The 17679-nt window shown below is 35.5% G+C and overlaps 1 protein-coding gene and 1 non-coding gene across 3 annotated transcripts; one reads left to right on the top strand and one right to left on the bottom strand.

The window, feature by feature from the left end:
• Positions 1–614: 614 nt before the first annotated feature.
• Positions 615–726, bottom strand: LOC129258074 (U6 spliceosomal RNA). The gene has a single exon (XR_008584219.2). It is a non-coding gene; the product is annotated as a U6 spliceosomal RNA (small nuclear RNA).
• Positions 727–5152: 4426 nt separating this feature from the next.
• LOC129256792 (mediator of RNA polymerase II transcription subunit 20-like) lies at positions 5153–17415 on the top strand. Of its 2 annotated transcripts, none has more exons than XM_054894957.2 (4): positions 5153–5311; positions 8605–8747; positions 10100–10350; positions 11356–17415. In XM_054894957.2, the coding sequence occupies exons 1-4, from the start codon at positions 5175–5177 to the stop codon at positions 11569–11571; spliced, it is 747 nt and encodes a 248-aa protein (XP_054750932.2). In that variant the 5' UTR covers positions 5153–5174; the 3' UTR covers positions 11572–17415. The 2 variants fall into 2 exon arrangements, with proteins under 2 accessions (XP_054750932.2, XP_063953690.1); XM_064097620.1 differs by having other exon boundaries at positions 5215–5852; positions 11356–13398.
• Positions 17416–17679: the final 264 nt, after the last annotated feature.

Here is a 17679-nt window from a genome sequence, read left to right as displayed (position 1 = left end):
TGATAGAATTATTAATTGTGACAATTACATAATAGAAGAATAATTTACATAGATATACATGTAAGCAATAACAAATAAAACAAAATGCAGTGGCCAGCTATCGTAAGCAAAATGCTTGAGAGAATAGTAACAAGGGTATCACAGGCCTAATTCATTTCCCATAGACCCGTGTGTTAAAGTGGCACTTTAACAAAATTCATAAAAAATAAGGAGGAAATTCGAGGGTTGAATGTTACCGGTGGACAGGATATGTCTGACATTCCATATCTGACCAGAAAAGGGGACCTCGACCGGCTCATTTTAAAAATAAATCGGCTTTTATGAAGACTACACCTGACAGGATCAAATTCATCACTTGAGAGATTAAAAGGGCCATAATTCTTCCGTCAATAAAAACATAGTTCCAAAGTAGTGATATATCTTTCCAATTTGGGAAAAGGAAGTTCAGTAGGTACCCTCCCTAGAATCAGTGTTAGATTGTCAATCATATTCATTCATTTTTGTCAATCAGCAATATAAAATTAAAAAATTGAGCAATGGGTTGGCTCGAATGAATATCTTTGGCCTGGCAGTTGTAATTAGGCCCGTGTGACCCCTGGGGAAGGGAGCTACATAAAAATATGGAACGCTTCACAATTTTGCGTGTCATCCTTGCACAAGGGCCATTCTAATCTTCCTTGCTTTTTATTATTTCATACTTAACAATGTATAAAAAATCGAGTGAGACTTCAAAGATCCTGAAATTTCATGAAATAAAAGACTTTACACAGTCAAGTTCATGTTGATGAAATTCGTTTTCTTTCTACTTTTCATCGATTTGTACTCTTGGTAATCTTCGTGAAAATTGTTACGTTATTGGGATTGTTATCATTATTGTTTACTATGATTATAGTGATATTGATAATGAAATTATAACGTGCACTATCACAATCCTCTCCCTCTTTTCTTCAATATCATACCATAATTATCATCACCGCCTCTCATATTGCAAATGACTGCAGGAACTCAAGTTGCATAGCGCTATCTCTCGTTGATAACGTTATAAAAATCTTATTTCTAAATAATGACTTGTTTGAAATAAGATGAACATCTCTAAAATGAATAGCTAATCCATATCTAATCACTTCTGATCTATCGATTTTAGCACACTTGTTAAATTTTATTTGTTTATTTATTTATTTTATTTATTTTGTTTTATTTATTTTATACTGCAGGGTAGGCCTGTTCAGTTCTTAAAACTGCTTTACAAAGGCGCCCTGCAGTTTAAAATACATGTCAAGATAACTATGAACAACAACAACAAACAACATCAAAAATACAAAATACAAAATATCTAACATCAGAAACAATTAACACCAAAATATAGAGTGGGAAGTGACAATTTAAACATACATAGCATTGTAAATCAAAGGAATATCATTTCGCTCTTTATCAATTCGTATGAAAGGCTTTGCATAATTTTTTTAAAAACTAACAAGGAGGTACAAACTTGTAAATTTGAAGGAAGTGCATTAAATAATTTGGGTCCGACATATGCGAAAGATTTTCTTTTATGTTCAATTCTAGCTTTGGGAAGCTGAAGGGGGCATCGTAAAGAATACCGTGTCCTGTATTTCACGGGCCGTTTACATACTAAAGGTTTTAAATAATTTGGAACTAAATCATTCATTATTTTATATACAAGAACACAATACTGATATTTTATACGCTGATCTACTGATTGCCACTTCAGTGACTGCAACAAAGAAATTTGTGATGTATTATAATCTTTTTTCAAAAGCATTCTGGCATATTTATTTTGAAGTTTTTGTATCTTATCTAAATGTATTTTTGCACTGCTTCCCCAAGATGTAATACAGTAATCAATGTAAGGTAAAACCATAGAAAAGTACAGCTTCTTCATAATATCAAAGGACAGTAAGTGCTTAATCCGCCTTCCACAACCTATATTGCCCGAGATATTTTACAAACGATATTAGTAATATGTTCGCACCAAGTCAAGCCCGGATCGAGCATGACACCTAAGTATTTAATCTTTTTTACATTTTCTAATTGTATGTTTCTGAATTTCACTGACAAATGAGCACCCCTCAACTTTTTCTTTTGACCAAATACCATGGCTTTTGTTTTTTGCGGGTGTAAATGCATATTATTTAAGTCTAGCCAAGTCTAATCCAAAGATGATATAGCGCCATCTGTATAAACATTAAGCAGTAGATAATATTTGTTTCCTTTCATTTAAATCTATCACAAAGGGAATATGGTTTACTAAATTTCACCTTATTTGTTTCATTTTCGCAAGTTAACATTTCATTTCGTTTATTTCCATTTTCAACAATTACAGTTTATTTTGTACATTTTGACATACAAATAACGAAACATATTTCAAGTATCCCAGTACAAAAATTATATTCAATTTCATTACATATCAAGTTGGAAATGGAGGAGGCTGCTAAAAAGCGGAGCTCGTAGAGTGCAGCCTCCTAATAAATATTTTTCTAGTTACATAGCATCATCAAAATAACAACTTGAGCATTAACCAGTTAAATTAAAAAGAAATAGGGGGAAATTAAAATAGAAAAGGAAATAAGAAAAAGAGATATTAAAGGTCTCCAGAATCCAGCATCAACAGGAAAACGAAAGAGATGGAAAAGTGTACGTCACACGATAATCATGTTTGATTAAAAAAATACAAGAGTTTGAGTGATGAAGAGTTAATTCAATGGTTATCTTGGATAATTTTTTAGAACTTATATTTGAAAGAATTTAGGCTTGGTGATTCTTTGATGTTATTATTAATAGTTCCCCAGAGTCTAGGGCCTTCAAAAGTAAAAATTGATTTTGCAAGGATGGTCCGGGGTAGTGGTAAATGGAATTCATCTGATTGACGTGTGGGATATTTGTGAAGAGTTTTGCTAAATGAAGAATTAGATATGGGTGGTAACATATTATTGTTTAACTGATACATGAATTAGTGAATTGTCGGATGATCTAATACTATACATGGTCTACTTATCAGTTCGTCCAACTTCACATAGTCTAAACTCATTTCGTCTACAACCAGTTCGTCTAATTCCCACTTGGTCTAATATCCAATTCGTCTAATTTCCATTTGGGCTAATAACCAGTTGGGCTAATTTCCACTTGGTCTAATATCCAATTCGTCTAATTCCCACTTGGTCTAATATCCAATTCGTCTAATGAGCAGTTGGGCTAAAACCATTTAGTCTAATTTCCAGTTGGTCTAGCACCACTTGGTCTAATTTCCACTTCGGCTAATTTACACTTGGTCTAATTATCATTTTGTCTAATTGCCACATGGTCTAATGACCGTTTGGTCTAATTTCCACTTGGTGTAATTTCCATTTAGTCTAATTTCCACTTGGTCTAATATCCAATTCGTCTAATTCCCACTTAATCTAATAGCCAAATGGTCTAATGACCACTTGGTCTAATCGCCAATTGGTCTAATGACCAGTTGGGCTAATCGTCACTTGGTCTAATTTTCATTTGGTCTAATTCACACTTGGTCTATAATGTCCATTTATTATAATATAGCATCATTCATTATTATTCATTCTATCTAGAATTAGCAAATATGGTACGTAATGGATAAATACCATCCATCAGTTAATACATATCGCCAGGATCCGGAGGGGTAGAGCCGGGGTAGGGCTGGTGGGTGCAAAACCTCACCGTGAAGGACTATCAATGATGAGATAGTCGCTCATCAAAGGAATTATTCTAATCAAATAATTCTTATAATTAGGCCTGTATATCGATTATAAGATGATGAAAATTAAATCATACTCATAATCATTACATCACCGCATGCACATTTACAGAACAATAAGTTGGGGACCTTGTAGCTTATAATGGTCGAATGGCGGGGTTTCATCAGAATAAAATTATTATGAAGAAAGGAACGAAAATATAATGTAATTGATTGTGTGGATACGTATCTGGTAAACATGTTTATGCCTCTTTTAAATCATTGTGATGCACCATTACGGACGATACTTGAACTTGATGGCCTATAGTTATGCAGTTTGGGGGATTCCAAAACTACAAAGCCATTAGATCATGTAATTTTGTATCATGTAAATCTTTAATCTCTTTACAATAGGCCTACATGTACCGGTATATTAATAGTCATCTAAGACGAAGGAGAAGTTGTACACTATGCTGGTTAAGCCTCATCTTAACTACTGTATATGCGTCTTCAGTTTGGGATCCTTACACAACTACAAACATAACAAATCTCGAAAGGGTCCAGAATGCAGCAGCTAGGTTCACCACCAACACTTATGGGCAAGACTCAAGTGTTACTGCTCTGAAGGACTCCTTGGGTTGGATCCCCCTCCAAGAGGAAAGACAGGGTTCCCGAATCACCAGTTCATTCAAGATGATCCATGGTTTAATGGACGTCAACTGCAAGGAATACATCTCTCTGAAGGAAAATCGAGCAAGACGGGGTCATGATCAACAATTCTACATCAAACATGTCAGAACAGATACACATGCAAACTAATTTTTTTCCGAGGACTGTCAAAGACTGGAACCATCTCCCCTCCTCAGTTATATCCCAACCATCCTTAGGAACCTTTAAGCCAGCACTCCAAAAAACCTTGAAAACCGGAACCTTAAGTTGGTGACCGTACACGACACACCTCCAGTTTAAACACCTTTATGGCGTCTTTTGGAGGATTCCTACCAAGTACCAAGTATATGATCTATGTATGCAATACCAGTACTTAGCGTCTTATTAGCAGGTTACCCTTCTCAGTTTGTGTGTACATGTGTGTGTTTTTAGGGAGGGGCAGTACGGGCCTGGGAACCACAAAAAAAAGAAAAAGGTTTCACTACAAAACCCTAAAAAATAACCCAAATAAGGTCTCGTTATGGTCCCAAGAAATTTGACAAGCAAAAAAAAAAAGAAAAAGAAAAAGAAAAAAAAAGGGGGGGGGGGTCACTAAAAATAGGTCCTTTAGGTTGAATTCACAAATTTTCCACATTTACTAGAATTCCAGGGGGTGCTGCATTTAGGAATTAGATAGTTTTCGCATTTATAACGGGGAAACTCTCTACAACGCATAGATTCCTTTGAAAATGCAATTAAAATCACAATGGAGAGCTTCTATATAGGCATTTGTGGAAAGTTGGTGGACTGGGACATGACAGCAGATATGCCGATCATCCGAAGATTTGCGCACCGGACCAACAATTGCAAATTTGTCGTTGATAAGATATTTCGGCGCGCTTCCAAAATACAAAAGGAGAAAAGCTGTTTTGTCATAATGGGAGTAACGTGGTATGTTTTTTGTTGTTGCAATCTTAATAGTTCAAATGAGCCATTGATATTGGGCATGCCTGATATTGCTTTCAACTATCATTTTCACTTTATGAAAGAATTGTGATTAGACCTATCACCTGTAGATGCCCAAGCGGCAAGGACAGGTAGGCCTAGTCGATCGTACGACGTATATTTTGGGTCAGTGTCGCTAAACTAACTTACATGTGCCCATATACTGAATTTCGTGATGTGTGACTGTTAGTGTTGGCGTTGACAGAGCTGAGACTGTCATAGACAGCTGGCAGCCGTCTGTTTCGAGGAGTTTTTTAACTTTTTTTTGTTTGGTGAGTGAAGCCAACGGAGTTCAGCTGAACAACCAACATAACAGAGACCGAAGCTTTAAAGTTTTGGTCTAAGACTGTCACTGCATGTGTCATAGAAGCCATAGAAGTCGTGTGTTGTGGACACCAGAAGTGAGATCCTCGCACTCGCGACCCACTAGTCAGAAATCCACTGCCAAACGCGGTTCATGGTGCGAGGTACTAACCTCGCAATATGTGTGAGTGTCACTGTGTCAGTGTCGCTTTACTTGCTGCATGGTTTTCTTGTGACATCTTCATTAAATTTTAGTGATAGTTATCGTACATCAAGATTTCTTTAATTTTTCAGAGCAATTATGGCCTTATCCTGAAATAAGTCGCCTCTATTCTCGTATGTGTGCGCAGGTTGTGTACAATTTCTACGAAGGTCGAAGTAAAACTCAAGACAAAGTCAAGACAATTGGAGATGAAACTTAAAAGAAGTCACCGCCATTGACGAAATGAACGGCAGTGAATGGAGTGGACTGGTGACTTAAACCAGGATAATGCCGCAATTATCTTATTCATTGGCCAATAATAAGCTTTATCGTGAAAATTTTCAGGCTCTCTTCTCGACCTCGTGTGTCGGTGTGTGTGCACTCGTTGTGCACAAAGACAATGGGAGTGGAATGAAGTCGCCAGCGCTGACGAAATAAATGGCAGTGAATCATGGACTGGTGACTTAAACCAGGATAATGTCATGGAAGTCTATAATATTTTGATTACATCTAGACCTCATTGTTTCAAAATTTGATGTCAAAACTGGTGATTTAATTCTATTCCAAACTGGCTTCAAGACTCTTGACTTTTAATCAACTCATTCATCATGTTCATTGTTTAATATAAATCCTTTGGCTTTGTCACTTTTATCTCCATGTAAGCACGACTTTAATCTAAGCCCATAATTCATTTCAATTTAGAATTTTCTCTTCAATAGAATAATTTATTAATTATTGTACCAAGTAAAATAATGTGCTATCTTCTTGACCATTTTTCTTGGCTTTTTTTTAGAAAACAATGACAATGTTTTTGCCTCTTTCCATCACTTTAAAAAGAAAAAGAAATGCCCTTTAGAATAAATTTTGTGTAATTTTCAAAGACAGTGTATGACATTTTTTCTTCCTCTACATGTGCTAGTTTGGTAATGAATCAATCGATCAATGACTAATATCATAGTGGTGTTGTGGCTCAGTGAATAAGCCTCCGGACTTGGACCCACAAGGTCTGGGGTTCGAATCCCACGGCAGGACTCTCGTCCTTTGGCAAGGCGTTACGTACATTTGCATCTTTCCAACCAGGTGTATAGCAGTGTATCCTATTGCCAGACACCTTTATTTCAGTGCTTTAAACATGACAACTAGAGGAAATACAATCAGGAAAAATTTGCACTTGCTTTTCCAAATATGGAAATTATGAATATGTTAAAATTATTTTATATTTACCAACCGTTTTCTTTGCATCGCACTTACCGCATACCCCTCCACGAAAAACAATTTTTGTGCGTTACAAATTACATCATATTCCGGAAACGCGCTGATGGGTAAAGATATTCTTGATTATAATGATGTAAGAAAGAATTGGTGTGAATTTTTCTTCATATATCATATCATTAGTAAATTCTTATTTGTTCGCTTTTTTATATTGAATCTCAGCAGATGTTAGTAAACAATACGTGTTTGCTAACTAATTTTATTTTGTTGTCTTTTTAACTGCATGTTCCATGCCCCCATGGCACTTTCCAATGTTATGCTCGTTCTTATCGTGACGCTCATCAAGTTCTATTGATGCGCTGATGATTGTCGACGGCTCTTATCATGGTAAACCTCGCTCACGGGTACCTTGAGAACTAGCCGTCGACGATCACCCACAATGTATACATGCCACACCTCAACATTCGATCGAAGGAGCGGACGTGATTGAAATTCGGCAATTCAGGCCCATATTACCATCAGAAAATCTATCAATTGTTAATGCAAAACTATGTCATATGATATTTTAAGCATTTTCTCTCATTTTAGAGTTAAATACCGGTAAGGTAAAAGCTGGATATATTCGCCTTGTTTTTGCAATCTTGTTCTATGTATTCTGTGAAATTGAACTGCGGAAGTCCTAGGTACAAAGTTGTTTTCATATGCACTAATATGCACGTCCAGAATCATGAAAGTGTCCAGTAATACGATACATGACTATAGTACGTGGGTAGGTAGTAGAAAGAAATTCCTTGAATGCTTGAGCGCTTGATACGAGTAGCCGTGCTAATTCGGGTAATAGTATAACAAACTTAGAAACATTGTATTATTAAGTGCTAGAAATGTTGCATAGATTATTATTATTGTGAATTTTAAGAAAGTTTGTACAGTAGTAGACTATTTACAGAATCCTGAGGTCATTGTGGTTTCCTAAAAGGACAAGTCCACCCCAACAAAAAGTTGATTTGAATAAAAAGAGACAAATCTAACAAGTATAACACTGAAAATGTCATCAAAATCGGATGTAAAATTAGAAAGTTATGACATTTTGAACTTCCTCATTTGCATACTGACCAGGATGATATGTGCATACAACTGTTTTGTGAAATTAAGCAAAACTTAAATGTCATAACTTTCTTATTTTACATCCGATTTTGATGAAATTTTCAGTGTTATGATTATTGGATTTTTCTCTTTTTATTCAAATCAATATTCTGTTGGGGTGGACTTGTCCTTTAAGTTTGCTGTATAGATACACAAATTTACTAGTGTTAATGATCCTTTGTTCTGATGAATCTGGCTCTTGAATTTACTATTTAGAATCTAGGCCTTGTTCAAATTCATGAGCTACTTGTTGTGGTCAAGCTCCAGTAAGTCTCTCAACTTGTTCTAGCTCGCGGTCCTTATGTAAATCAGCATGAGCACAATTGCAACTCATACAATAATTAAAAGAGCCATACTTTTTTCTGCATTTTTTCCTCAGTGTGACCCAGTGGCCAGTTACAGATAACAGGACTGTACCCCAAGCTGTTGAAGTCCTCACAAAGCGTCTTGATGCGTTTGGTGCCACAAAAACAGGAAATTTTGGTGTTGACTGTGAAACCTACCAGTCAGTTCCAACAAATGGTGAGATTTCACTAGTCAAATTTTACTTTCTGTTCATTGCCTTTTAGTTTGTTTTTAGTTTAATTTGGGTAGCTACATCTGCATTGAAAATATTGCTGCTTTATAGGGCTTTAAAGGGGAATCCAGCCTTGGCCATAAATGTTGTGTTGGGAAGAAGAAAAATAAATTAAACAGAATGGTGAAAGTTTGAAAGAAATCGGACAAGCAATAAGAAAGTTATAGCTGCTTTAAAATTGCGATTACTAATACTATGTAGATTTCAAATTGGCAACTGAGTAAGTAAATTATGACAAGGGGGAAGGACAACTTTCCCATAGGCCATGTACTTTATTATCAGGGATTTGTGGTTTTCTCCTAAGTACCCATTCCCCTGGGGCAGTAATCTAACTACAACCCAGGTAGTATATTGTTTTATGTCCTCATGAAAGAAAAATATAATTTGTAATAAAACTTTTGGAAAAAATGACATTTTAGCCATAATGTGTATTGGAGTACATGGAAGAGTAGTCCTTGCCTTACATCACTATGACATCCCATATGCAGCCAATTTGAAGTCTCCATGGATATAGTGATTACCAATATTTACAACTTTTAAAAATTCATAACTTTCTTGTTGCTTGTCCAATATTGTTAAAACTTACACCTATCAACTTGTCTGATTTTTGTTTTCCTTATAAAAACAAGTTTTTATTTGGGTTGGATTCCCCTTTAATTAATCAAAGGCCATTTTGACTTGCCTTCATTACCATAAAGGAATATGCCTTGTGGAAAAGTGTCTTTGTCAATGAGAAAAGGAAAGAAATCACATGTCACCATTTTGGTCAAGGTCACTTTTCTATAGGGGCAGTGGGAATGTCTTGAGGTCTTGGATTAATTTGAACCCCCAATATTTCTTATTGATGACATTATATTGCTTCCTAAAGTCTAAACTCTCTTTTCTGGGGGGGGGGGGGGATAGGATCTGCTCGAATTTGTAAATTTATGTTTTATGACCTATAAAAATTAGATTCCAAAGTAGCCAGTACTATTAAGTGTTTAGCATTTTTGTTGCTTTCAATGTTGCTGTCTTGCTCATCTTATAACATACAAATACAGATTAGTACAATGAGAAGTTGGGATCAAGTAGGGACTTTGAATGATGACTTAATCACAGATTTGACAACTATCATGAAATCTTTGTCACAGAGTAGGCCTATTCTTGCTTGAACTCAGTAATGGAACAAAACTGCAAAGGATCTTTTCATACTGAACTTTCTTTACACTTAGAAGTCAGAGATTAATTTGATTATAGTGAAGATAATGATATTAATCACACTGGCTAATTTCTTTCATTTGATATTTATAACATGCAGTTCCACCCAAGTATATCCATGTCATGCACAACAAAGAGCAACCATATACATGCTATGCAGTAACAGACAATAGAACCTGTCTTGTCTGTGAGAACTCTTTTGAAGCAATCATGCATCGACTCAATGGATTCTATGTGCCAAAGAAAACAGCGAGGATAGAGTCAAAAGGAACTCGTTATGAGATGGGTGATTTCATTGTTAAGATTGGAATAGTTTCTCTAGGACCCCATGCAAGAGGAGTACTTGTTGAGGTAATACTTCAAATAGCTTTTTGAACATTGCATTAAATCACATAATACTCTTGATATCTGAAACCTTCAAGGTATTGATTTATTTTTTTCCAAAATAAAATAATGGATTTCATTCAGAAGGTACTTAACAATAGTCAACTAAAAAGTACACTTTAATTCTAAGTTGAATGTCAATATCAGTACATTGGTCAAATCATACCCAGCGGATGAGCACTACAGTATAATAACAATGAGATCATGTAATAAATATCATGTGCACAGAGGCACTTAACAATAACTTTTAGTGAGACTCACTCAACCCATTGTGGAAAATCACTAGGGGGGTGTTTCACAAAAATTTTAATATGACTTACAAGTCGCACTTAAATGTCTAGTTGCATGCGTTATAAAAGGCTGGACCAAATTGGTCAGATCATGCCAAGAAGACGTGCACCTTGGCGTATTGATCAATAAGATTGCGCGTTTTATGTTGTGTACGCGTTGGCATTAAGTGCGACTCAAATCTTTGTGAAACAACCCCTGGTCTTGTTTGTATTTATGTTGGCCTAATGGCCTATGTATTTATTCATTTTTATTGTTTTTTTAAATGTGACTTATTAGCCTATTCATTTATTTATTAATTAATTTATTTATTCATTTATTTTTATTTTTTTTAAGGACGGGGTTGTAGCAATGTAATTAACATGGCAGTACATCTTATTTTTATCGAGCACAATATGATCTTGGCCGATATTTAAGAAACCCACTCAATGATGATTACTCTGTCAGGAAATCCAAGGCATTTATTGATTAAACTGTTGAAAAAAAATGTAAAAATGCCTTTTCTAGAGCTTGTTCAAGGATATCCTTATATGTTTTGTCAACACAAATGAAATACAACCAGTACTGGTATAAGTGGAGATTTACATTTAAAAAGCATAGAGGTATGGTACACGTGTACAGGCCTTAATGTAAGTGGATGGGAAATAAGTTGATCTTTAATATCTTTCTGTTCACATTGTACAGGTGGAATACACACCATGTGTCATGATTCAAGACTGCTGGCCATTAATGGTCGAGTTTATGCAAGGTTTCATGGGAGCTCAGTACACCCCAAGCCAGCCTCCAACGTTAATTGCCAAACCAGAGGTACCGTTCAGCGCTGAAGATACTGTCTTTCAGTATCTAGAACAGTTTGAAACCTTCGTCAGGAGAGGATCTAGCACGGCAACAGTAAGGTGATGTCATTACTGAAACTATAACTTCTCCTTGTGTAATGATGGCTAGGAGACGGTTGGACATACATGTAGTTTCTACATTTTATATTGAGGACCTCTAGCAGAACCTGTTAATGATCAGTTGCCTACCCCGAGGTGCTATAACTTAACCACTACTCCAGAGAGTTTAGACTAAAAACTGAAGAAATACAAATAAGTGTGAGCTCTTTCTAAGCTTTTGTATAGAGGTGACGTACTGATATGAATCTAAGGTATTTACAGACATTGATATTACAATAATTGTTCACATACTTCATGGATATTTACTTAGCTTATATTTCATATTCAAATGCTTGGAAGTAAATATGGTAAAAAAAAAAGGAATGAAAGGATGAGAGGTGAGTATTGATTAATGATAATTGGAATTGGTACCCTACTACAACTTGAGATGGAGTTCATTTAAATGAAAGGTCAAGTCCACCCAGAAAAATGTTCATTTGAATCAATAGAGAAATATCAAACGAGCATAATGCTGAAAATTTCATCAAAATCAGATGAAAAATAAAAGTTCTGACAGTTTAAAGTTTCACCTATTTTTTACAAAACGGTGATGCACAACCCAGTGATATGCAGTCGATGATGTCCCTCACTATTTCTTTTGTTTTTTGTCGTTTGAATCATACAATGTTTTACAGATTTGACAATAAGGACCAACTTTACTGAATCATAAAATGTTAAAAGAATGGTCATTCCACATATTCAGTGAGGAGGACACCATTTCACAGGACAATGAGGAGCAAATTAGAATACAATACATGTACATGTATGTCATATTACATAAATACAAAAGAAATAGTGGATGATGTCATCAGTTCCCTTTATTTGCATACTGACCAGGATGTGCATATAACTGTTTGTGAAATAAAGCAAAACTTATGGCCCCATCACATCGTTCTGTGCAAGCCTTGCAGGTAACTATTTTTGCTACCCGCAATGACAGTATCTCGCAGGCATGTTGCCTCATTTGCCCGCAGAAAAGTTTTGAACATGCTCAATACTTATTCCGGGTGATTAGCGGGTGATTGCTTACAGGTAAATGTTCCACACAGAACAGGTACGAGACCCGTTATTCACACGCAGTTAACCCGCTTGAAGTATGCAGATTGCCCACGGATCTCTGGGTATGCGCGTTATCTGTGGGAATTTTATGTGCAAAATACAGGTGAATTACTGACGTGTAGCTGGTGAGTTCTGAGCTGGCGAGGCAAGAGTAAATCGCGTGCACGTTGAGGGCGAACTACTGTCTTTCTATTGGTCAGTTACGGGTTGGTTGCGGCCAAGAAAATTACGTTTTTTGAGCACCTCTGCTAATCACCAAGGTGATATCACCAGGCAACCCACACGCAAGTAACTTGAAGATTTGACGCAGGTTGGCAGTAAATAACACGCAGGGCACATACGTCACCCGCAACTTACCCAAAGCTTGTACGCGCCACCCTCGCCCCTCGGGCACATGCAATGCAGTGTGCACGCGAGTCGACAGTAAATTGCACGCGTCCGGCACGCAGAACGTGAAAATTTTGTTGCGTGTTGGAAAATATCTGCCTGCAACTCACCCGCAAGGTTTGCATGGAATGATGTGAGAGGCCTTTAACCCTAAATAGACTGGGCTATTTCAGAGCCTAAGAAGACTGCGAAAAATCTCATTGCTAATTAATTATGCCAATTTATGCGTAAAATCAAGCTTGCTCTAGATAATAAGCTAAATAATGCCCCTAAAATGCTAATTTTGGAATCAGTCTCTATAGGAATCTGATCAAATGTATTTAATAAAAATTCAACATCCCATTTATTTTTCTATGTATTTTATTGTTTTCTAAATTTCTTTTGTATTTCTTTGTTTTTGGACGTTTTTTTTGTCTCGCCTGCAAAGCAGAGCGAGACTATAGGCGCCGCTTTTGCGACGGCGGCGTCGTCAACATTGAAATATTAAAGGACAAGTCCACCCCAACAAAAAGTTTATTTGAATAAAAAAAAGACAAATCCAACAAGTATAACACGAAAATTTCATCGAAATCGGATGTGAAATAAGAAAGTTATGACATTTTAAACTTTCGCTTAGTTTCACAAAATAGTTATATGCCCATCCTGGGTGGTATGCAAATGAGGAGAATGATGACGTCATCCACTTACTATTTCTTTTGTATTTTATTATGTGAAATATTCTTATTTTCTCCTCATTATCAAGTGAAACAACAATGAATTCCTTCCTGAATATGAGGAATTATCATTTTTTAATACTATATGGTTCACTCATGTTGGTCCTTATTGTCAAATCTGTAAAAAATGAAATGTTGTATGATTCAAACAATAAACAACAAAAGAAATAGTGAGTGACATCATCGACTGTCTTATTTGCATGTCACTGAGCTGTACATATCACTGTTTTGTGAAAAAATAAGCGAAACTTCAAACTGCCATAACTTTCTTATTTTACATCCGATTTTGATGAAATTTTCAGCGTTATGCTAGTTTGATTTTCTCTACTTATTCAAATCAACAATTTTCTGCTGTGGACTTGACCTTTAACCAAGGTTAAGTTATTAAAATGTCATCAGAATGGGACCTAGTTCATGAAACTTGGACATAAGGGTAATCAAGTATTACTATACATCCTGCCCGAGTTTCATGTCACGTGACCAAGGTCAAAGGTCACTTAGGGTCAAAGAACTTGGACCATAGTGGAGGAATCAATATTGAAATCTTAACCAAGGTTAAGTTTTTGAAATGACAGCATAACTTAGAAAGTATATGGACCTAGTTTATGAAACTTAGATGTAAGGGTGATAGTGTATCACTGAACATCCTGCCTGAGTTTCAGTTTACATGACCAAGGTCAAAGGTCATTTAGGGTCAATGAACTTTGGCCAAATTGGGGATATTTGCTGAATTACCATCATAACTTTGAAAGTTTATTGGTCTAGTTCATAAAACTTAGACATAAAGAGTAATCAAGTGTCACTGAACATCTCATGCGAGTTTCAGGTCACATGACCAAAGGTCATTTAAGGTCATTGAACTTTGGCCATTTTGAAGGTAATTATTAGATTGCTGTCATAACTTTCTAAGTTTATAGTTTATAAAATGTGGATATTGGGGTAATCAAATATCACTGACAAGTCTTGGGTCGCATGATCAAGGTCAAATGTCATTTATTGTCAATGAACGTAGTATTGTCTCATATGAATGGTGTTTTTTTAATAAAATTATTATACAGTAGTTTTCGAAGTCAGCACTGCTGCTATATTGAATCGCGTGATGCAGGTGAGACTGCCTGAGGCGTAATCAAGTATCACTGAACATCCTGTGCGCATTTAAGGTCACATGACCGAGGTCAAAGGTCAATGAACTTTGGCCATAATGGGGTATCTGTTGAATTACCATCATAACTTTGAACGTTTATGGATCTGATTCATGAAACTTGGACATAAGAGTAATCAAGTATCTTTGAACATCCCGTCTGAGTTTCAGGTCATATGACCACGGTCAAAGGTCATTTAAGGTCAATGAACTTTGGCCATGTTGGGGGTATTTGTTGAATTACCATCATATCTCTGTTAGTGTATTGGTCTAGTTTATAAAACATTTACATAAGAGTAACCAAGTATCACTGAACATCTTGCAGAGTTTCAGGTCACATGACCACGGTCAAAGGTCAATGGACTTTGGCCATGTTAGGGGTATTTGTTGAATTACCATCATAACTCTGTAAGTATATTGGTCTAGTTAATAAAACTTGGACATAAGAGTAATCAATTATCACTGAACATCTCATGCGAGTTTCAGGTCACATGACCAAAGTCAAAGGTCATTGAACTTTGGCCATTTTAGAGGTAATTATTAGATTGCTGTCATACCGTAACTTTCAAAGTTTATAGATATACAGTGCGTATAAAAAAAAACGGGACAGATTTGAAAAGTCTATAAAATTTTAGTTTCAAATTATTATGTCTATATTTTGGTGTTAATAGGTGCTCTAAGGTCTTGTCTTTCAAATGCTATTAAAAAAATTTAGTTTTGTTCATGCTTGAGCGAACACGGGACGTTTTTGTTGGGGGTTCAAAAAGAGGCTTGCACCAGAATTGCAGAATATGAGTGATATGATGATCAGACTTCTTGATAATTAGCAGACTTCCTCTTGACCTTTTCATTATCTTTGCCATAATTTTCAAATCATGCGGTCAAAATTCATTTTCAGATCTATTTGTTTGCTTGAATTATTTTGTTATTTCTTTTTAATATGCTCTCTGTTAGCTTTGAAAATTCCTTCTTCAAGCTAATTCTTTTTTTTTTTCAACCGAATTATGGGAGAGCATGGAATTTTTATTCAAATCCTTTCATTATGTGCTACAAAGGTTATGGTGCCTTTTGAACAAAGCCACACAGATGGTCGGGCGCTTGGGTTGCTCCCCCTCCCCCTCAATTAAAAAAAATCATGACCGAGAAAAAAAAGTGGACAGGAAATAAAAGGAAAGATAGAAAGTAAAATATATTATTTTCTGAATATTATGTCAAAATCCATCACAAAATTTGATATTGTAATTAAAAAAAGTGGGAATATTTGCGTGCTCACTTCGCTCGCTCACAACTTTTCAATACATTTTACCCGATCTGCCATATCTAGCTCCTTCAAAATTGATTCAATACACCATTGTCATTGAAAGACATGAATCCCTTCCTGTGTTTCCTGCCAAGCAATTAAACTTAGTCAATGATTTAATGACCCATTGAAAAATAGATTCATGCCTTTTAAAGGTACATAACATAATTTGTTTCACATAATAAAACGATTTGAATAATCTCAAGTTTTCCCAATTATAATAATTTAAATCTTCTTGCTTGGGTTGAAAAAAAAATCTTCTTTTCTCAGTTACTTATGACGGAAAATTAAAAGGTAAGAGAAGTTTAAATGAAAAACAAAATAATTCAATTAAATAGATAACTTTGTAAATGAAATTCGACAGCATAATTCGAAAATTGTGGCACAGGTAATGAAAAGGTCAAGAGGAAGTCTCCTGATTAGCAAGAAGTCTGATCATTGTATTACACATATTCTGCAATTCTGGCGCAAGCCTCTTTTTGAACCCCCAACAAAAACGTCCCGTGTTCGCTCAAGCATGAATAAAATATATATTTTTTAATTGCATTTCAAAGATAAGACCTTAGAGCATCTATTAACACCAAAATATAGACATCATTATTTGAAACAAATATTTTATAGACTTTTCAAATCTGTCCCGTTTTTTTTTATACGCACTGTAGTGTATAAAATGTGGATATAGGGGTAATCAAGTATCACTGACAAGTTTTAGGTCACATGATCAAGGTCAAATGTCAATGAACCTAGTATTGTATCATTATATGAATGGTGTTTTTTGTGAATAATTATTTTATAGTAGTTTTCAAAGTCAGCACTGCTGCTATTGAATCGCGTGATGCAGGTGAGACAGACAGAGGCATTCCACTTGTTTTTCAATTTGCTCTAATTTCTTTATTTCTGCATAAATTGTATTCATATTTGGTGCTTATGATCCTTGGGTAATCCCATATGTGAGGTAATGATGGTGTTAAACATTATCTAGGGGTCAAAAGGGCGAATGATATGAGGTCACGCCTATCTTTTTAAAAACTTTCTGTTCAACGTGCTGTCATTTCCTTATTTCTGCATCAATTTTGATCACACTTGGTTCAAATGATCCTTGGGTAATACCACATATGTGTTTATGAGGTTGATGGGGTCAAAGGTCATCTAAGGGTCAAAACATCATATTGCGTATATTCTATTGATAAAGAAATCAGGCAAACTCAAGGTTCATGAATCACCTTGTTATTATTATTATATGAATTTGAAAACGGTTAAACTTTCAAAGCCAAGGTTTCAGAATGCTCATCATAAAGACAAAAATTAATTTGAAATAAAATCAAGCTTGAGTGACATAGTCAGCTCAATCTTGAAGTAACTTAACTCAAAATTTGTTGATATTAATGAATCCCATTTTTTTTTGCTTGTTTACTATTCTATTTATTCAATTCACTGGTCTGAGATGGAGTACCACTCTATACTGAATGATAA

This window comes from Lytechinus pictus, chromosome 3, assembly GCF_037042905.1.
Source record: "Lytechinus pictus isolate F3 Inbred chromosome 3, Lp3.0, whole genome shotgun sequence".
Taxonomy (NCBI): Eukaryota; Metazoa; Echinodermata; class Echinoidea; order Temnopleuroida; family Toxopneustidae; genus Lytechinus; species Lytechinus pictus.
This window is presented reverse-complemented; position numbering and strand designations above follow the sequence as displayed.

Excerpts from the sequence above, each read along its gene's own strand:
- LOC129256792 (XM_054894957.2), top strand. The coding sequence starts at position 5,175 with ATGACAGCAGATATGCCGATCATCCGAAGATTTGCGCACCGGACCAAC. Across the intron at positions 5,312-8,604 it reads GTCATAATGGGAGTAACGTG|TGTGACCCAGTGGCCAGTTA; the intron begins GTATGTTTTTTG and ends TTTTTTCCTCAG. Across the intron at positions 10,351-11,355 it reads CAAGAGGAGTACTTGTTGAG|GTGGAATACACACCATGTGT; the intron begins GTAATACTTCAA and ends CACATTGTACAG.